The sequence below is a fragment of the Rutidosis leptorrhynchoides genome, chromosome 7 (assembly GCF_046630445.1).
Source record: "Rutidosis leptorrhynchoides isolate AG116_Rl617_1_P2 chromosome 7, CSIRO_AGI_Rlap_v1, whole genome shotgun sequence".
NCBI classification, from domain to species: Eukaryota; Viridiplantae; Streptophyta; class Magnoliopsida; order Asterales; family Asteraceae; genus Rutidosis; species Rutidosis leptorrhynchoides.
In genome coordinates this window covers 297255751-297279195 of record NC_092339.1, presented here as the reverse complement: position 1 = coordinate 297279195, position 23445 = coordinate 297255751, and the positions used below count along the sequence as shown (strand labels likewise).

Below are 23445 nucleotides of genomic sequence, written 5' to 3'. Positions count from 1 at the left end.
TGTTTCCTCTGTTTTTTTGCATCTCAGGCTGATTATGTTTCTGTAGGACCTGCAAATTGATTACAAGAATTTTTCTGCTACGATGCGTCCTTCAAAGAAACATTAGTAGATTCGTATTGCGCCATCATGATTTTTGGTTATGGTACAACGTATAGGTCCTCAGACACTAATAAATACGAGTAAATATCTACCGAATATAACAAAAAGTTTCTATAAATAATAAAAGCGTTCTGTAATTCAGAATCGTACAATTGCACATTACTATGCCTCAAGTACAGCAAACAGCACAAAATTTAAACATATTACTAGCTAATGTAATTCTTCATCATCAAGCCATTTAAGTCCAGGCAATACTTTAACCAAAAACAAGCGAAATCTTTCATCAACAACAGCATTACCCACTATATCCAGCTGGATAATATTTAAACCTCCAAATATTGAATAAGCTTCCCAAAAGTTCACCACTTTGGTATTATCGTTAGCAAATTCTTCAAAATCTTTATCATAAACAAGAGTGTGTGACAATGGAGATGAGCACAGATATCGTCTAGTGTCTACAGTGTGTGCACCAATCTCATTGTATGAAATATCCAACACGTTTAGTGACTTCAAGAATCTTAACGGATCCAACGCTGTAAAACTGCCGAGTTTATTGTGACTAAGATTTAAGCATGAGAGAAGCTGCAAAGCCTCTAATCCTGTAAGGGAATCCAGAAAGGCGGTTAATTTATATTTATAAATTTAATGCATTTGGTAATTGAAATGTAAAATTAAGAAATAAGCATGCCACTCTAAATTGCAAAATAAAATACAATAGCATCTTAATATGTCCATTTTTGTAGGTTCCATTTAAAGAAACAAAGATGTGATAGTTGGAAGTGGTTTAGGTAATCTGAAAACACTGTTGAAAAAGTTGGCCGAGTCAGCTGACGCGTTGGTTTGGGACTAACCCGTCCCGGCTCGCCCAAAAACGCCTTAAAAGTCGATCAGCGCCACAAAAAGTCGGGTCAAAGTCGGTCAAAGTCAGATTAGAGAATGTAAGCTTTCGTGGAGGTTTGAACCAGGTTATATGACACAAAATCTAATTTTAAAAAATATAATATATTTTGTGTCAGGGCATGTATCTATCTATGTCAATATATAATTTTAAAATTTTATATTTTAAAAATTAGATTTTGTATCATATATATCTATCTCATTTCGGGCAGGCTAGAGAATGTAAGCTTTCGTGGAGATTTGAACCACGGTGAGTCAGGGCGATTTTTGACCGATTACCTTTTTAAAACATGAATATTTTTACTTTGAGATAAAATATAACACAAATTGATCCATACATAATTAAACAATTTCAAATTTCCATCTCTGGCTAAATTTGTTCATCTCAGAGTGGAAAAAACTAGTGTCATCCCTAAATAAACCATCAAAATTAATAGATGGATATTATATATCAAGTACACACATAATAGCCTCGAGACCAAGTAGACGTGAAATATGTCAAGCACGCATATGAACTATAACAACAATATAGTTTTGTTTTTTACCTTCAATAGAATGAAGTTGGTTGTGGCTAAGATCAAGACTTTGGACCCACAATAACTGCTCAAAGCATCCAATTCGTGATAAAGATCGAGAGTTCAATCTTAAACATATTGAACCAGTTATACTCGAAGAACCTGAGTCTTTATGTTGATAGCAGTTATTCACCAAAGACTCGTTGCTAGAAGTGACCTACAATTAACAGCTATCTGAGTGCATACATGTACAAGTTAAGCCTATACACACTAGCTAAACCTGTTATATAATTGTACTTAAAGAATTATTTTATATTTTTATAATCATATATAAGCTATTATCAAAAATTTTAATTTTCTAATGAAGAAGTGTTTCAGTTAAGCGAACATGGGTCCACCCATTTTGCCACTTGTACATAAGTTTAATCCACTAAACAGGGAGTTTTTTTTATGCTCTCCTCCCAAAGAAGATGTTATATATGAAGATAAAATTAAAATTACCTGTTTTAACAAAACTAAGCTGTGTTCATCTTTGTAGTATTGGTAATGTGAAGGGTCTAGCTTCATCAATTTGGAATATAGTTGCAAAACTTCCTCTGCATTAGCCATATTTGAAGCAATTGGCGTATTGGGTGATATCATGGCGTCATAGGCCATCAATAATCTTGCAAGTGTAAGCTTCCCAATTTTACTATCAAATCAAATAAATATAAAAAGAACAAAGATTGAGACTAATATTAATAAGAGTAATAATAATAACTGCAGATAATGTAGAGGTGACAATTCTGACCCGTTTACCTAACAATAGGCCAATTTGGATCATAATTTACCATGAAAGGGCATAACAAGTAACAATTTAGATGTTGGCTAAAACGAAAATTAGTCAAACACTCCAGAAATTAACTTGTAATGAAAGAAATTAATTGTGTTGACCCGTTACCCAGCCTGTATTGCCACCTAGCACTCCAGAAAAGTAAACAAAAAGTCAAACATACCACTCTGACCATGACAACAATTCTCGATATTGATCTATTTCATCTGCTATCATCTCAGCCTTCCATTTTGAAGACATAACTTGCTCATCATCACTTTTTCCCACCTCAAAATACGGTTTAACCAATACCATCCTGTTTACATTTGTATCAACAGGACAAAAACTTTCATCTGTCAATGATACCCTCATAAATTTCTGTTCTTCAGCACGTTGCAAGTCATAACATACGGAAACCGTAAACGAAAAAGACCAAATTCGGCTACATGGAACACCGTTTAAGGAAGTTACACCTTGAAAATCATCCAAACTAACTTTCACTTGAAAACTCTTCTTCGATTTGTCAAGTTTTTCATTAGGAATAGTCACACGTGTCACCCAGGCTTGACCAGATGTAAATTTGTTCACTGAAAGTGGACCCCAGATAATATCTTTTACTATGTCATTATCGATTTGAACATTCACTGTATGTGAATTTACACCTTCGACCGGTTCATTAAAGTAGAGAATGACGGGAAAGGGCAGTTTAGTAATTTCAGAACCATGAAGTGGCCAGGAAGAAACTAAATTTGGCATGTCAACTTTAACAGTTTGATCTAGAAGCCAAAGGTGATAAAACCACCCACTTTGATCATCTGAGTCAGTAAAAACCGCATTCCGTACAAACTCGTACTCTGTTAAAAGTACATCCTTTAGACAATAGCCTTCAACCTTTTTCTCCAGAAGATGAGATAAAAGTACACTGCATATATCGAGAACTCACATAATATATATAAGACGCAATTCCATCAAAATATATTTAAAGTTGATATATTATAATGTTACAATAGAAATGAAGTGCACCCAAAGCTTAAGGAAGGCTAGAAGAAGACATTCATATTCAATGAATTTTTCTGATACGGATTTAAAAAAAATAAACTATTAATTTTTTTGGTAGCATTCGGTTGGAAGAAATTCAAATTTAGTACCTACGATTATGCCAAGCAGAATAATTACTGAAGTTGTCATTTATCATATCTGTTGTAAATTGTAGCTCCTTCTCATCAGATATGTTTTTCAGTCCTGCTATAAATCTGAGAACAACATGAGAAACAAGGCCCGTTAAAATTAGATAATTCCTCAATTAAATATTTATTTATAATTTTAATGTACACATCATCACCTCCTGTAATTCCATGCGTGAAAATTGCGAGTGTCTTGCTTCTGAAATATATTTAACAGCCCCATTTCACGTTCTGTTGAAGTATTCCCTTTGCTTACCACCCATTTTCGATGATGCCAAGCTCCATACGACTTGAAATTCTTTCTTAGTGCATTCTCTACCTACATACACATTTAAAAAATTGCTACACTAAGGTATTTTATTTTATACATCATTAAAATTCTTCAATATTATATGCATATGCATAAAATGCTATAACCAAAACTACAAATTCTGCTAAATCTAACGAATCAAACCATATATGTCCAACCTATTGCATATTGTTAGTGACTTTTTGTGCAACATACAATAACACTCAACGATATCATCGTTTCGCAGTATTCTACATACAATAACACTAGACGATAAGGTCGGTACATTTTTGTGCAACATGTTGCTACAAAAACAGAATACAATGTTATAACTGGAATAAATAAGACAAATTATGAAATTCATATCACTTTTTAGGTTAAAAAAAAATAAAAATACAAAAGATACTTACAACTCGCAGTTCTTCATCGATAATGGATTTGATCTGATCCGGATCCGATTTTTCAGCATCTGATTGACTACTGAGATTATACTGGAATGCAAGTTTTCGATAGTTCCATGCGGTCATGAACTCGGGATTCGCCTCAATTAGCTTCGCGTTTATTTCTAGGGCTTCTTTAGTGTAACTACAATTACAATTACAGTATACAAAGGGAGAGATCAAATAACGAGGTATTTTAAAATTAAAAAAAAAAAAAGTGTATGTATGAATTAGGGATAGAGGAATTACATATTGTTGTGATGATTGTGAAGAAATTGAGATTGTAGAGATCGGAGCTTAGAAGCTTTGAGAGCTAATGCATTTTCATCAACGGGTGTTGCTGATTTCCTCGGTCTTCCGTGCATTTTTCTCGCCGGAATGATACAGAGAGATAGAGACGGTAGTTGATTTTAGATATATAGTCCCCTGTTTTCTACTTTAACTATTGTATTTCTTTCCTTTTTTTAAGATTAAATTAAAAATTAAAAGTAAATAAATAAATTAAAATTAATGTTTGAATTTTTTTTTTTTTTTTTTTTTTTGACAAAAAAGGAAATTAAACTATTAAACTAAAATATATCATCAAAATGATCTATGTTATAATTCAGTAGGCTTATAACTACTTTTAGTGGCCTAGTTCTTGACTGTAGACTACTAATAAGTATATAGAGAGAATATGAGAGAATATGAGAGAATATATTTAGTGTGTGTTTTATAAACTCATAACACACATATTTATACTCAAAAAATCTACTATACAATATCTATAATAATAATAAAATTAACAATCAATTTAACTTTTATAACACTCCCCCTTGGATGACAATTTTATTAGAGAATAACTAGTACTGCCTCGTTAAAAACCTTGCGAAAGAAAACTCATTGGGATAAAACTTTAGCTAAGGGAAAAAGAGTGCAGCATAGAGTTGACTCCCCCTCAAGTAGGCAACGCCTGAATTGTTACATCTTCTGAACATGCCTCATGCCAATATTATGAATGTGTGTTCTGAAAATAGCAGTTGGAAGTGCTTTGGTGAAAAGGTCAGCAGAGTTTTTACTTGACTGAACATATCTCATTTCAATCTGGTTGTCCTTAATGAGATTTTGAGTGTATGAGAAGAATCTAGGAGGTATGTGTTTTGTTCGGTCACTTTTGATATACCCTTCTTTCATCTGTGTTATGCAAGCTACATTATCTTCATAGATAGTTGTTGGACTTTTATCGCGTTCTAGTCCACAAGAATCAGTAATGAGTTGTGTCATTGATCTCAACCAAAAACATTCCCGAGTAGCTTCATGTAATGCAATCACTTCGGCATGATTTGATGATGTTGCAACAAGTGTTTGTTTTTGAGAACGCCATGATATTGCGGTACCTCCATTTAGGAATACATATCCATTTTGAGATTTAGCTTTATGTGGATCAGATAAATAACCTGCATCTGCATAACCAACCAAATCTTGTTTCGATTCGTTGGAATAAAATAATCCTAAATCAGTAGTTCCTCGAAGGTATCGAAATATGTGTTTGATCTCATTCCAGTGTCTTTTGGTAGGAGCTGAGCTGAACCTTGCCAACAAATTAACTGCAAAAGAAATGTCAGATCTTGTACAATTTGTAAGATACATAAGAGCTCCAATTGCACTAAGATATGGTACTTCTGGTCCTAGGATATCTTCATGATCTTCACAGGGAAGAAATGGATCAGTGTCAACATTAAGTGATCTAACAACCATAGGAGTACTTAATGGTTTTGCCTTGTCCATATTAAAACGTTTTAAAATCTTTTCAGTATATGTTGTTTGATGTACAAGTAAACCATTAGGCATATGTTCAATTTGTAAACCAAGGCAATACTTGGTTTTTCCGAGATCTTTCATTTCAAATTCTTTCTTTAGAAGTTGAATGGCTTCATGGATCTCTTTTTTTTTGTACCTATGATATTAAGACCATTGACATAAATAACTACGATATATATCTGGTCATTGTTTTCATAATTAAAACACATGTGCAAATAAGTTTATATGTATACACTTTTCTTATCAAGTAATCACTTAATCCGTTATACTATTGTATCAACCCATATAAAAATCTTTGTGATTCAATGGAATACATTTCTTTAGGTTTTGCGTTAGATGTTTCTGATACCTTAAACCCTTCAGGTATATTCATATATATCACTATCAAGTGATCCATATAGATAAGTAGTAACAACATCCATGAGATGCATTTAAGTAACTACCAGGTTGATTAAGTATCTAATAAGTAATTGTATCCATTACATAAGGATAAGTTTTCCTCATAATTCATTTCTGGTCTTTGTGGGAAACCTTGAGTTACAAGTCTAGTTTTGCCTTGTATCTTCATTTGCACATTTCTTTTTCAGATAAAAATTCATTTATATCCCATACGTTTCACATCTTTAAAAGTGATAACGATTGATCCGAAAACTTTTCTTTTATTGAGTGATTCTAATTCAGCTCGTATTGCTCCTTTCTGTTGAGCTCAATCATGTCTATTTTGATATTCAATGACAGATTTTGGTTCCAGATCATCATCTTTATTCATGATGTCATTGTAACATTATATGAAAATATCTCATCAAGATTTTTCATTTCATTTCAGTTTCATAATATTGCATAATTTATTGCAATTTATGTATTTACATTTATCAATATCCTCTGCAGAAGGAGTATTGATTTGTGGTTCTTGTTGAACACTTTCTTTTACCTCATTATCAGCTGATTTTCTTTTTCGAGGATTATTATCTTTGGAACCAATTGGTCTCCCACGTTTCTGCCGTAGCAAAGACTCATGAGTGACATTATTGCCAGCTTTTGTAATTTCAATTCTAGCTGAAGCATTTACTGCTGGTATATATGATTTAGTCACTTATTTTTTGTATCTTTAAATGCATAAAGTAATTAATTTGCAAGTTCTTGCATATGCATTATATTTGAACTTTCTTTTCGCATTCTTTTGTGCGATGATCAATATTCCTTAATTGATGTTCACACCATGAAACATCATTTATTTATATTTCATTTCTCCCCCTAATATAGGGAACAATGTTTCATTAAAGTGACAATCGACAAAACTTGCTGTAAAAACATCACCCATCATGGGTTCAATATATCTTATGATTGAAGATGTTTCATATCTAACATATATTTCAATCCTTCTTTGAGGAACCATTTGTTGTGGTTGTTCAATTAAAAATACACTGCACAACCAAATGTTCTAAGATGGAAAATATTTGGTCTCCACCAAAATTAAGTTGGTAATGGAGAATATTTATAACTTGCACTTGATTTAATGCGAATTAATGTCACATCATGTAAATTTACATGTCCCCATATAAATATTGAGAGTTTTGTACTCATTTCTAATTGTCTAGTTATTAGCTGTAAGCGTTTATCTATTGATTCAGTTAAACCAATTTTGTGTATGCACATGAGCAACTGGATGTTCAACAACAATCCTTGTAGACATATAATAATCATTAAAAGCTTGAGATGTTAACTCACCAGCATTATCAAGTCTCATCCTTTTAATGGTGTAATCAGAATAATGTGTTCTTAATTTAATAATTTGTGCAAGAAACTTTGCAAATGCCATATTATGGCTTGATAACACACAAACATGAGACCATGCGTTAGATGCGTCTATTAGAAAAATGGTCCACATAATGGATGAATTGGTCCATATATATACCCTTGAATTCTTTCAAGAAACATTGGTGATTATTTCTCAATGTGCTTTTCATTAATCGCCATATGTGATTTTCATTAATCACCAAATGTGTTTTTCGTTAATCACTATATGTGCTTTTCATTAATCACTATATGTGCTTTTCATTAATCACCATATGTGATTTTCATTAATCACCATATGTGCTTTTCATCATATATCATTTTCACCATATGCGCTTTTAATCATATGTGCTGCGCTTTTCGTCATATACACTTTTCATTATATGCGCTTTTAATTATATGCGATGCGCTTTTCATCATATGCGCTTTTTATCATATGCGCTTTTAATCATATGCGCTGCGCTTTTCATCATATGCGCTTTTTATCATATGCGCTTTTAATCCTATGCGCTTTTCGGTGCTACATAGATATTTCTCATTTTCGATTATCATTGACTGATAATCATATCCATTATGATATATATCAGAGAAACTTAACAAATTTCTCTTTGATTTGGGAGAAAACAAGACATTGTTTACCAAAAAATTCGTACCATTTGGTAATATGAAATTTTGCCTTTTTCGTTTCTTATATCAAGTTTGCAAGAGCTGATATAGTATTTATAATTCCTTCATTTGATTTAAATCAATGAAATATTTCTTTGATTTGATCATAGTGTGTATGTTACTACTATCTGCAATACATAGGTCTTTACCATTTAATTGATGTTGTATTTCTGCAGGATTCATACTAAAACTTCAAATAAGATATGCAAATAATGAGTTATATTTCAGCAAGATAATCAAATTATATTACCTGCAAACAAGTTATAATCTGAAGTACATAAAAGATAACACTTAATAAAACATATGCGTTATGGTCTAAAACCATTTATTTATGAGTGATACATAAAAAAACTAGGCATCTTAGAAAATTCAAACCATTCAAGTCTCAAGGTAGCTCAGGGTTAATTTAATCAAGATTTGTCAACAGATTCACTCTCGTTTTCTTTTCTTTTGGGACTTATTTATAGAGTTAAACAAGATGTTCATGTATTCAAGAAATACTAGACTGATGATCCACGTTACCAGATCATTAATAAGAATCTCCGGAATTCTTATAAGAGCGTCTACTAATATCTTTAATTTTATTCTTTCATGGATCACTGTTATTATTTTTTATTTTTTATTTTATTTTTTAATTTTTTAATTTTTTAATTTTATTTTTTTGATAACTAATATCGTATCTATCTTTGAGTATTTTCCATAATACACTTGGATTTTCGATCATATAATATGTAGATTATAAGGACTCGTCAATATGTTTGCTAAGAAAAATACTTACTATTGCTTTCTCTTGTTCGGAATAATTGTTATTTTCATTCAGGGTTTCTAAAATACAGTTTGATTCGAGATGTTTTTCTACATTCATAACCCATGTTAAGTAGTTGTTCCCACTTGTTCTAAATGAGCAAATTTAAGCCTTTTCAAATTCGACATTTTCTATTATCATAAAGATGAATAACATAAATCATAATCATAATCAACTTCTATTCATAGACAAATAATAAAATGAAATTAGAATCATTTTAAATTCATAAGCAGCAAACAACAGAATAATGGTATGATTACAAATAATAAAACCACAAGGGCAGGATAGAATATAGGTTCACCCGGTGGTATATTAGCAACAATGATGATAGTTAATATGACCAATACAATAGAAAAAATCATCCTTGTGTGAATCATTTTTACAAAAACTTTTTGAGAGTAGTAATCTGAAAAATGAAGATTGATTTGTGAAAATGTGAAAACGGAGATGTTTATTTTATATTTGAAAAATATAGTTGTTGTAACGTCGTCAGTTGACGTTAACAACCGTTATGTATATATGACCGTTGTAACGTCGTTAGTTGACGTTAACGAATAAAGTCACTATATCAAAACGCGTATGAGTAATATAAAGGACAAGATTTTTTTCTTATTTTAACTTTTAAGATTTACTTTTAATAAAAATACAAACTACTTTTTCTTATTTTAACTTTTAAGATTTACTTTTAATAAAAATACAAACTACTTTTTCTTATTTTAACTTTTAAGATTTACTTTTAATAAAAATACAAACTACTTTTCTTATTTTAACTTTTAAGATTTACTTTTAATAAAAATACAAACTACTTTTCTTATTTTAACTTTTAAGATTTACTTTTAATAAAAATACAAACTACTTTTTCTTATTTTAACTTTTAAGATTTACTTTTAATAAAAATACAAACTATTTTTTCTTATTTGAATAAACATTAGTATGCATGAAATAAATAATGATTAATTGCATAAGTAATCATAAATGTTAGATAACATATAAAGACCCCATCGTATTCGTATTGATCGGAATTAATCTCGACCCATGGTACCGTGTTGTCAAATGACGTGTTGCGTACATAAAGTACCGTGTTGTCAAATGACGTGTTGCGTACAATCATGAGGTCTTATTAACATAAATATAAATGTTAGTGAAGTTAATAAGAGTCAGATTACAGAAAATATAATTCAAGCGGTATAACCGACCATATATAACTTAAATAACATAAATATAAATGTTAGTGAAGTTAATGAAAGTTAGATTACATAAATATAATTCAGGCGGTATAACCGACCATATATAACTTAAATAACATAAATATAAATGTTAGTGAAGTTAATAAAAGTTAGATAATTTCTTACCTTGATTAGTGACGTGTGCTTGCTTAGATAAACCTTGATTATACGGAGCACTTCGTGCTGATAACGTGTTATAATTCAGTAGGCTTATAACTACCTTTAGTGGCCTAGTTCTTGACTGTAGACTACTAATAAGTATATAGAGAGAATATGAGAGAATATGAGAGAATATATTTAGTGTGTGTTTTATAAACTCATAACACACATATTTATACTCAAAAAATCTACTATACAATATCTATAATAATAATAAAATTAACATCCAATTTAACTTTTATAACAATCTAATAATAGTGTTAGCACACGACATTCTAATTAATAGATCTCACTATCTATTTGACACATGTATTGAATCTAAAATTGATGTGTACAGCGGTGTATACGAAATACTATTATTTTTATTGCGAAATATTATACAAGTTTTATTATTTATATATCTAAACTCTGCTACAACACTATATGCAGTGTACCTAATCGTAGAGTAGTATAGTTTTAGTAAGTCAGGTTCGTTTCACAGGGAGACGGTTTATTTTACACTATATTTTAAACAACTATATTTGTACAAAATATATATATTACAATTATTATTATTATAAAAAGGGAGGTTTTACCTCGATTTTATATTTTAAGCGTAAAGATAAATGACGATAATTAAAGTGCGTAGAGTAAATAACGATATTTAAATGACGATAAAATAAATAACAATAATTAAAATGACAATAAATAAAAGTACGAGGAAATATAAAATAAAATATATTATGCTTATTTAAACTTCCGTACTCATGATGTTTGACGTTTTGATTTTAATTTATTACCCTGGGTTAATTGTCCTTTTTCCTGGTTTATTTGATACGTCTATCTGATTTTTGTCCATAATAGTCCATCGGTCATAAATATAAAGTGCGAGTGTCCTCGTCAAATTACCCTTATACCCGAAGTCAAATATTCCAACTAATTAAGGATTTAAACTGTGACGCAGTTATCACTTCTGTCAACAATTACACCAGTTATCACTGTATGTAATCCACCCCTGTTTTGATTAGATATGAATATTAATTTACCCACTTGATCAGTTTGAATAATCAATTACCCAACTCGAATAATTAATTAAATGATTATAATAGATTCCGTATGAACGTCACTAAATAGGACAACCATAATCATTATTAATTATTAGGTTAATTAATTTGAAGATATGTTCGACAGACTCCAATGAGTTGTCACTCAATTAAACAATACCCTCCATCTATTAATAGTCAATAGTCCAATTTCCACAAGTGTCGGTCTTTTGCTCAAACCTTAATTATGGTCCAAAGTTCAATAACCCAGTCTTAATATTTAGTCCAACATCACGATTACTTCGGCTCAAATAAACATAATAATAACTTAGTTACGAGACATTAATTTAAAAAGGAAGAACATAACTTACAATGATTATTTATCGCGTAGCTTTACACGGACAGAATTTCGACTTTAAAACCTGTAAAATAACCGTTACATTACCCAAACTAACTAATATAAAACTAAACTAATTAAATATATATATATATATATATATATATATATATATATATATATATATATATATATATATATATACAGAGAGTAATAGAGAGATTGATGATTGAAGGTGTGAAGGTATATTTTCTTCATTACTCTGTGCCTTGCTTTTATAGGCAAATGATTGATACTGTTGTTGGTTTGAAAATTGGTTCGCTGAGTTGCAAGTTGGTTGAATCATTGATTGAGCAAGTTGATTAATTATTGAATTCATTCTAATTCATGATACGTAATATATTAGAATTATTATTATATTATTATTATTGTTATGAATTATATATATATTATATTATATTCATGTGCATAGTTGACTTGTTATTTTTGCTCCGTTGACTTGTACGTTGATGCTCGGTTTACGTCTCGATTTCGGTTTTTCAAACGCCTTTTCGTATGCTTTAATATCTTGTACTTTGCGTTTTGCGGCTTGTACTCTTGTCAATTATTAGACGTTATTCATCGATAAATTAAACCACTTGGAATGTAACTTGTACGTTTGAGCATTTTGGACATTTTCGTCTTTCAAATCTTCGTTTTTGTCTTTAAATCTTCATTTTCGAGTGATTTTCGTCTTTCGTCTTCGCACTTATTTATTTAAATGATTACAACTAAAAATAAGTAAATTACAATTAAAAACTTTACATATTAGAACGATATTGCAACTAAATATATGTTCGTTTTGAGCAATATCAAATATCCCCACACTTGAATGTTGCTTGTCCTCAAGCAATATAGAACTTGAATATAACTTTACTAGAATCACTTCTTTATTCTTCACACTATGTACATCAGTGATTTTGATACGGCGGTATGAACAATGATAGTAACATTGTGGTTTACAGTCCCACATGACTATATAAAAATTTAGATCCTTTAGGAAATTGGATCTTTATGAAAACATTTGATCTTTTAAAAATTCATTCTAGCTTTTACCCTAGATAAGTTTTCCGATTTGACCCACCATCGGTGTTGTAAAATATTTTTGTGGATCAATATTTTGGCTAAAACTTTTAGGTTCGTGTAATCCACTGTTATCCCTGTATCGGAAAGCACACATCCAGTTTACTTGTTCTGTATATTACCTTTCGGTAAACTACCGTCCGGTTGTAAAGGAAAACGATGAACAAGAAACTGTTAAGGCAATGTCTAATGACATGCAGTTAATCATGGTCCACAACGTGTCGGATGCAATTACTATCCTTTGTAGGAGAAATAGCAAAGATCACCCTATAATTTTTCGGTCTGGCACAAGGTCCTGTCTTCGACCATGCTATGTAACCACCGTTCTTACGGTTGACACCCGAATTGGTTCAGGTGACCTAATGAATTTCAGGTGAATTCTTAGGATTTTACGTTCAATGGTAATGAACGCATTGAAAATAGGTTTTCAGAAAACAAATCGGTTTTAATTTTGATCAAAATATTTTCTCGTTCAAGCTCGAGTTTAGATATCATTGAATTTCATGAGTTTGTAATTCTCAATCTTTAAGGTCAATCTCAAGGATTGAGTAATATCAGTCTTAAAAGCTGATTTTTAATCATTTAGGAGATTATCCTTTCTGGGGATCTGATTCATTAGTCTTATCAAGCTAATTTGCACGGTGCCCTCCCCATTTTATGAGACAGATCCTCTCATGGTTAGGATAAGTCTGACCACTTGGCGATCCTGTTTGATGCTGAGGTCCGTGGATTTCCTGCTGATTTTAAAGATGATTTTTCTAGATTTTTCGTCAACCTACAGCTGGTCTGGACGACAACTTCCTGACCTAAATCAAGAAGCGCGTGTCTTTTTTGGAAGACTTTACTTCCTTTTAATGATGGAATTGATTCATCGTGTAGATCCATCTTTCTTTCAAATATGATAAAGTAATTCGGGTAAAACTGATTAGTTTAGTCCAAAGCAAAAGTACCTGCAATAATCTTGTACAAAAATATGTGATATATGTTTTAAAGATATCTTGGTGAATTCTCCTCACACTTGGTTTTTTTCATGCGTCTTTTTATATCTTAATAAATAAATTCAAGTGTTTTAGTTGTTTCTCAATTTATGTCCTCTTTTTAGGGTAACAATAATTTCGGTATTATCACCTAGTTTTATCGTCCATAAATATGTATAAACATGATTTTGAATTCATTTAGTTGAAATTTAGAAAATTTTCATAAAATTTAGAAAATAAACCAAGTATAAATCCGAGAGAATTTATAACCCTTCCCCACACTTGAGATCATGCAATGCCCTCATTTGCAAGAAATCGGACTATAATTATAAATTCATGAGGGTGATTAGTGTAGAAAAGTGATTAAAAATACCCAGTTTGTAATTACAAAGCTCATCGAATAATAAATGGCGCGCCTCATCGTTCATTCCTTTTGTTGTTTTATCACACATGTTTTTCTTCAAAAACTGTTGCTTTTCTAAACTGTTTGCTAATCTTTGAAAATGCGTATTTTACCCTAACTTATCATGCATTTTTATTAACGAGTTATGCACTAACCCGAACCCCTAATTTAACGTTAAGTGGGGTTATACTTCCCCACACTTAACTGATGACATGTGACGTCGATAGAATAAGTTCCACGAATTAGAATAGTGAGCCAGTTATTTACATCTCGGGTGGTGTATAATATATCAATGGGTTTAAAGTTTAGACTCACCCGATCGTCACTACTTAATTCTTTTTTAAGTGTAGCTTTTAGTAAATGGATATGTCTCTTTTCTGGTTATTGATCAAATGGATTGATATGCACCGACATACATATTTCTATAGGGTGGACAATTCCTAACATTTCCTTCCGTTCATTCTCGGGATCAAAGTTTTCACCTCTATTACCCAATTGGGTGAGATCCGAGGTGTCATTATCTATTACAGCTCGTAGTTCATCTTCGGTAGATGACTCGTCTATTGAGAATATTGGGTTGGAAGGTTGTGGAATGGTGAATTTCGGGATCGAATCATATTCTTCTTCTTTAATGGTCTTTATCGGTCCCACTATTTTGGTCTCGGGGGTAAAATTTTCAACGTTATCATTTTCCCAAGAGTACCAATTTGTCACCCTTACTTCTTCTTCATCCATTGATGGATCGATGATTTCGTCGGTAGAGGCTAATGTGTCGATATGTTGTAAAATTGGTAAAACTGAATAAAAAGTATCATCAGGATAATCGGTGATTTTGGAGCTCTCGAATTCAACAAAATTCGATGATATGAGATTTTCTTGGACATGACTCCTCAGATCAACAGGTGTGTAGTCTGATAGAGTTTCAGCCTGCCAATTTGCAAACTCTCTTATCTGTTCATTTTGAGTATTAAGTTCTTCGAGTTTGATTTTCATATAATCTATAAAATTTTCAGACACATAATTTTTCTCGTCCTCTGGTTGTTGAGTTTGGATATATTCTTGGGAATAATCCCACTTTGAATTGCATTCCTCATAATCATTCCATTCAGGTTCCATGGGTGCATAATTTTTCATAGGAATGTAATAATAACTTTCCCATGTTGAGTGATAATCTCCACAAATTTCACAACTAGTTATTGTTTCGTCATTCGTGATCCAAGATTGACCAAACGAATTGTTATCAACACCCGTTTGAGGGTATTGATTTAATTGATTTCGGATGTCAGAAAGAGTTTCCAAAATATTTTCGAGATTTTTCATAATGCGCTTATTACCAAATTTTAGCTACAATGTGGTGCATTTACTAATTATCCTATTATTTATATAAAAAAATTTATTATACAATTTATATAAGTTTTTAAATCAATACACTTTTCTGATTTTACCCACGTTTCGAATAGCCAAAAGATGTAGCAGGGAGCCAGGATCCGTTCGGTACCAATATAATTGGTGACTTTTTGGAGAATCCACAACCCAGTCCACTAACAAATTCAACTACTACTACGAACCAGAAAATTGGTGTCTATCAATTTAATAAAAATATAATAACCTTATAAAATCTATAATTATATATCTATCTAAATTAAGTATTATTCAATATTATATTAGAATTTCTAATAAAAAGAAAGTTTTGACCACTTTTTGTGTCACAGTAACAAGGCTACCGTCCTATCAACTCTCCCCTCTAAAAGTAGCCTACTATATATATATTTTTTATATAATCCGTATGTGATGATAATGATCTTGGCCTAACATTACACTACTTTATTTCTTTTGTAAAAAAAAAAAAAAAAAAAACTGAAAAGCATCGGCCCTACAATGATATGACCTAACTTATATTAATTTTATTAACCTTTGTGTAGAACAAGTCAGATTCATCTATCCTTTATCCGAAATTACATACCTCATTTTAACGAGGTGTTTGTGCTGTGGAGGCTCAAATCCATGCAGATTGAACTCGATGCAGGTTCAAAATAAAGGGTGCAGATTCAAATAGTTTGGCCCAAATTAAAATATATTTATAAATTAAAATAAAATTCTAATAACTAATAGTTTGGTCCTTTTTTTTTATCTATATCTCGGGTGATAATTAATGGTAGCTTTCACCAATACTCCTCTTTTGTTCCTTGTTGGGAGGTTGTTGCTGGACCTCAGATTATTTCCACGCGTTTTCGTTTTGATAGCACTAGGAAAATGATAAAATATAAGACAAGTTTAATTATTATATTTTAAAGCTCTTAACTTTTTTACTTTATATGTCAAATTGTCAATGAATGAATGTTGGTATTCTGTGACTCACGAACAACCACACAACAGTGGGGCCAACCAACAACAAGCAATAAACAATTAAATAATTTTATCCTTCTTTTCCATGCTTTTTGTTTGTGTCAACCTGAGACAACCCCAAGAGTGGTGTCAATCGGCTGCTACTTCCAAAAAATAAAACCACCTTATGCCGTTTTGGCTCCGGCCACACTCGCTGTCGTTTTTTTTTATAAATATAGATTAAAAATATAGAGTTTCGCCGGGTCCCCGACAGCGGCGCCAAAAACTTGATGTGTGCAGCGGTGTATACGAAATACTGTTATTTTTATTGCGAAATATTATACAAGTTTTATTATTTTATTTACAAATAGGATATACCTAAACTCTGCTACAACACTATAGGCATTGTACCTAATCGTAGAGTAGTATAGTTTTAGTAAGTCTGGTTCGTTTCACAGGGAGACGACTTATTTTACACTATATTTCACGTGTCAAATTTGAAGAAATGTTTAGCTGAAGAGGATGTCGTAATTCCTCTTGACGAAATACGAATCAATGAAAAACTCCATTTTATCGAAGAACCTGTTGAAATCATGGACCGTGAGGTCAAACAATTAAAACAAAGAAAAATACCGATAGTTAGAGTTCGTTGGAACGCTAGACGAGGACCCGAGTTTACTTGGGAATGTGAAGATCAGATGAAGCAAAAGTATCCACATTTGTTCACTGATATCGCTTATAAAACAGGAACTACTCAAAATTTCGGTACAGAATTTTCTTTAGCGGGGAGGTACTGTAAAGACCCAGAAAATTTCATATTAATAAATTAATTACAGGATAAAATATTTCCGACATGATAAGCAAACCTATATTGATGACTCTTAAAACTTTTTGAACTAGTTTACACATTCATTTACCCTGCGACCATTCCCGACGATTCACGAACAAATTATAATTTATTAACTCGAAACCTGATAATATATATTACATAAAGTTGATTTTTTTAGGTAAGTTATTTTAATTAAAGAAAACCTTTTATAACATTGTAGTATCATCCATACATCATTTCCTTAACCAAAATATAGTGCACACTACATTTTAATAAGTACGCATGTGTTATATATATTTCTTTTGTTCCTTTAAAAAAAATAGAAATAGAAAACCACATGTGTAAAAGGAAAAGTGAGATAAGACATGTTGGTTGATACAATGTATCTTATACAAATAAAGATCAACTAGTAATCTCAATTATGAGAGATGTTAGTCCACGGTTTATTTGTTTTTTTTTTGGTAACTCACGAGTGTAATAGTGAAGAGGCGGCTCCTTTTCTTCAAAGTATTTCACACGTTTTCTTTGAATTATCAATATTAATATATTATTATTATTATTATTATTATTATTATTATTATTATTATTATTATATATAACTTACATGCATGAATCGGTACCACTACTTTTTGGTTTAGTTTAATCAACCCCGACAAATATCAAGAATCATTACCCCTTTTACTAATACTACTATTCTTTTCCATTCTCTGATATTTTGTTCCTTCTTATCCTAACCATATTCATATTTTACTTCGTATATATTTCACCTATATATATGTGTTAATGTGTAAACCATTACCTACAATCTACCCATTTATTCTTTATACTTCTGTCCAAATATAGAGTGATGAGTATATATACATATATCTCAAAGAAAATTAATTGAAGAAACAAACACAAAGTTTGGAGACCAGTAGGAAACGAACAAAAAGCCTTCGCAAGTTATATCATATTCAAGGATAAACTCCTAACTAAACTCAAATATTAATATGCTATTAATATTTATTAATCATATAGTAATTATAATTATATATACCGATTGAAAGATCATCGGTTATGATGTCAGAAAGTCTAAATAAATCGATTAACGTTGATGTTATAATAGTTGTTACAATAAGTTAATATAATAATAATAATAGCTACTTCAACTAATTAATTATTAATTCAAGAAAATAAAAAGAGACTTATAAAGTCTATGTTTTACGGAGAAGCACTAACAAGAAAAATGATGATATTACAATTTACGTTCTCAATCCTTGAACTATGTGCTATGATACATATTAGATACACAAAGTTATTTTATGTACTAATGTAACACCCGTCAAAATCGCTATTGACGCGGCACGTTAATCATTGATTCCACAGTGAGGTTTTGACCTCTATATGATACGTTTTGATAAAATATTGCATTCATTAAAATAAGTGACTTTCTAAACATAGAAAGTTATAAACATGTGGGCGAGTGCTTAAGTATAAGCAAATCCCCAAAATACATAAGTCTTTATTTTACAGGTTGACATCACAGTCAATTTATTTATTACACAACGTAGTTTTGTTTCGAATGCAACAAACTTTATACAAAGCATAAGAGACTCCATGCAGGCAACAAGCACATCACAGCAGAAGCAGTCTAAGGACCTGAGAACAAAACATGCTAAAAAGGTCAACACGAATGTTGGTGAGTTATAGTTTTAATTGCTCGAGTCATAAGTATATAAAGATAGACCACAAGATTTCATCAAAAGTTTATCAATAGATTCTACATAACAGAGCACCCTGGTAACTAAACTTAACGCTATAATGATAATTACCCTATTCGTTTTAATACACGCAAACCAACGTGTCATAAACTCAAATAACATACGTCCGTTAAAAGGCTAGCGCTCTAGCTCGGACGGGGATGTCAAGCCCTATGGATCTATATACAATTATTCGCGCCCACCAGTCCATATCCTATGTACTGGCAGCTACTAGTTACCAAAGCTAAGGGATTTTCGATTTAACTCAGTGTAGAATATAGTATGTACTTGTGTCTATTGCGTTTAAAATAAATTGCATGTACTCTCAGTCCCAAAAATATTTAAGGTATTTAAAAAGGGATCTATAAACTCACTGTTCAATATTGAGGTTCAATATTGTAGGCAAATTACGTAGACGTAAAGATAGTGGATGACTGTATGGTTGGTCTTGGATTCAAGAACAATACCCCGAACAAAACCCAATATTTCCTTATTTTAAAACGGTTTAAAACCCGAATTAAAAATACCCATTTATTATATATTACAGTATACTTCGGCTACTATCTTGAAAAAAGAAGAAAAAAAATGTAATACTTAGTAATAACATAGCATGCGTGTGTGTGTGTGTTTATTAGCCGGAGATTGAATTATATATAGATAGATTGATTGATAATAAGTATCTGTAAGCCACTTGAATTGTAATTAAGTCAAAAAGTATTCACGGGTGCAAAAAGAAAAAAAATTAGCCGCCTCATTTCTTGTTTTGATGTGCCGACGGATTACAAAATTAATCATAAAATAATATATGATGCATAATAAACGTGTTAAACAGTGAAAAACATTGAAAAACAGTGAAGCCGCCTCAATTTATCCCAACGAATTACGCGTTTCGCGTAAAGATTACATCTCCCGTGTAATCTTTTAAAACATTACGCGTTTCGCATAGATAGGTACGCGATCCGCCTATGGTGTCTTCACGTAAGTTGTAGATTTTTGAGTTACGAACGTCTGGACACTGGAATCACCCTTTTTCGAGTCAGTATGATTTAGTTATGATTTTCCTCGTGAAAGTGCGCAGGTTTAGTGATTTCCATCATTTTAACTTGAAATCTTGATACGAAATGTTGTAGTCTTTTGTTGCTCATTAGAAATCTTTATTTTATCTTTAACAAAATTTAAGTGAGACTAATTATATACACACACGTCACCTTACATGATCAAATGTCTAGCTACTTTAAATCTTGTCCTCGTCTAATATCGAATCTATATAGATATGCATGTTTGTCAAAAGTGAAAAATAGAAAGTCCCACATTTTTGTCCAAATACAATCTTGCGAGTTTCAATGATATATATATCGAGTTATTTATATAACATATATAATTAAATTATTTATTTAAATCGTATATATATATATATATATATATATATATATATATATATATATATATATATATATATATATATATATATATATCCATTTATAAATTGTTGTTCGTGAATCGTCGGAAATGATAAAAAGGTACTTGAACGTGTAAACTAGTTCAAAAAGTTTTAAGATTCAACATAATAGGTTCGCTTATCGTGTCGGAAATATTTTATCCTGTAATTAATTTATTAATGCAAAATTTTCTGGGTCATCGCAACTAATTAACCCTTGATCTGTAGAAAATATTAACATGTTGTGTTGCCTTAATAATAAATTAGTGCTCATATATTCAAGTGAACTCGATCGAAACAAACTTTAAATTATGGTTTCGATTAGAATATCAGGAAATTAAGGTCTTAAGTTATGTCATTTTCTTTTAGTAAACAAGAACCTATTTACAAAGACTGACTAAAGAGACTTTCTAAGTCTCCTTTTTTTACAGAGGGACCAAGAAATAAAAATTACTATATCAATATTTACAATTTAGTCTCTAAAGTATATGTGTATTTTCATTATTAGCTTATAAATTTACAATTGTAAAGTTATGACTCCTAAATTATATAAGAATTATGTCTTATATAGTAAATCAATAACTTTTCTAAATATGAGTTCATTCGACATTTATTTCAAAAGAGGTACAATAATGGTGTCTAATAACCTAACATTATATTTAAAAAGTATGACTAAAGTAAAATTTAACTAAAAACAAAAATTAAATAAAGATAAGAAGTATGTAATTAGGTTTGAGAAATAGGACATAAGTGTAAACTTTCATCTTTTTAGAGTATATCTTGATAACTAAATTATTCTAAATAATTTAGGGCATACTCGATTCAAGTCAAGCTCTCGTTTACCTGTAAACTTTCATTACTCATACCAAGGTGAGTTTATAGATCCCTTTTTAAATACTTTAAATATTTTTGGGTTGAGAATACATGCAATTTATTTTAAACGCAATGGATGCAAGTACATACTTAATTCTACACTGAGTTAAACCGAAAATCCCTTAGCTTTGGTAACTAGTAGCTGCCAGTACATAGGATGTGGACTAGTGGGCGCGAATAATCGTATATGGATCCATAGGGCTTGACATCCCCGTCCGAGCTAGAGCGCTAGCCTTTTAACGGACGTATGTTATTTGAGTTTATGACACGTTGGTTTGCGTGTATTAAAATAAATAGGGTAATTATCATTATAGCGTTAAGTTTAGTTACCAGGGTGCTCTGTTATGTAGAATCTATTGATAAACTTTTGATGAAATCTTGTGGTCCATCTTTATATACTTATGACTCGAGCAATTAAACCTATAACTCACTAACATTCGTGTTGATGTTTTTAGCATGTTTTATTCTCAGGTTCTTAGACTGCTTCCGCTGTGATGTGCTTGTTGCCTGCATGGAGTCTCTCATGCTTTGTATAAAGTTTATTGCATTCGAAACAAAACTACGTTGTGTAATAAATAATTTGACTGTGATGTCATCCTGTAAAATAAAGACTTATGTATTTTGGGGATTTGCTTATACTTAAGCACTCACCCACATGTTTATAACTTTCTATGTTTAGAAAGTCACTTATTTTAATGAATGCAATATTTTATCAAAACGTATCATATAGAGGTCAAAACCTCACTGTGGAATCAATGATTAACGGCTGCGTCAATAGCGATTTTGACGGGTCGTTACAAGACTCCTCAAACAAATCCATAAAAATGACAACATAACATCTTCAAAGTCATGAAAACAATCGAGAATCGATTGTACCCATATGCTGCATCAGCCACTGTAAATCACAATAAAACCTGAATAAGAAATCACCCTAACTGCATCTAACAAATCATAAATTCAAGATCACTCAAATTTTGAAAAATTTAGTGTTTTTTCATATTGTTTTATCAAACGCACGCTTAAACTTATAATTTATTTATATCCTATATTATATTTATATTATATATTATAAGTAACCACTATACTAAAACGTAAACACTTAAGAACGGTACAAAAAAAGTTATTATTTTTTAATTGTTTTTCTTTTTAATTTGTCTCATTATAAATTTGTACCTCGCCGCAACGTGTGAGCTTTTTTAACTTGTTATAACTATAATTTCCTCGCGAATTTAGGAGATTTATACATAATTATTGTGTATGTATGAATTGTGTTCCCTAGTAGGTCAACTTTAGCATACATTTTCTTTTGTTAACAATACGAAAATTCATATAGATACGAAAACGTTTTAAAAAAGAAACGTCAACAACCAGGAAGTACAAACTGGGGGCAGAACGAGTCTCGAACCTAGAAAGTTACAACGAAGACTAACGAACAAACTATCTACAGCTGAGTCTTACCCTCTAAACCAAACAAGAAACAAACAAACACCGGAGAACAACATAGAAACAACCCAAATGTCTACCACATGGTGTGAACCTAATTAAAACAATACAAACGAGATCGAATACATAACTACCAAATAAACAAAGACTACCACAAACCTATGGAACAACCTTTTTTAAAGTGTCATACTATAAACACAAAAAGATTTGCGAGATTATAACATGAAATAATAGTAGGACTTATTATTTTCG

General features: G+C 31.0%; 1 protein-coding gene across 1 annotated transcript; it reads right to left on the bottom strand.

The window, feature by feature from the left end:
• Window positions 1-194: 194 nt before the first annotated feature.
• On the bottom strand, window positions 195-4627 carry LOC139858111 (geranylgeranyl transferase type-2 subunit alpha 1-like). The gene is made up of 8 exons (XM_071846965.1): window positions 4485-4627; window positions 4206-4380; window positions 3665-3825; window positions 3471-3575; window positions 2507-3244; window positions 2013-2202; window positions 1542-1728; window positions 195-698 (listed from the first exon to the last, which is right to left on the bottom strand). The coding sequence occupies exons 1-8, from the start codon at window positions 4598-4600 to the stop codon at window positions 310-312; spliced, it is 2061 nt and encodes a 686-aa protein (XP_071703066.1). The 5' UTR covers window positions 4601-4627; the 3' UTR covers window positions 195-309.
• Window positions 4628-23445: the final 18818 nt, after the last annotated feature.

What these genes read in the sequence shown, in the direction of transcription:
- LOC139858111 (XM_071846965.1), bottom strand. Translation starts at nt 4,600, where the DNA reads ATGCACGGAAGACCGAGGAAATCAGCAACACCCGTTGATGAAAATGCA. An exon ending in TCTGCTTGGCATAATCGTAG is followed by an intron (nt 3,245 to 3,470) that starts GTACTAAATTTG and finishes CGATATATGCAG; the next exon opens with TGTACTTTTATCTCATCTTC. An exon ending in CCAACTTCATTCTATTGAAG is followed by an intron (nt 699 to 1,541) that starts GTAAAAAACAAA and finishes ATTCCCTTACAG; the next exon opens with GATTAGAGGCTTTGCAGCTT.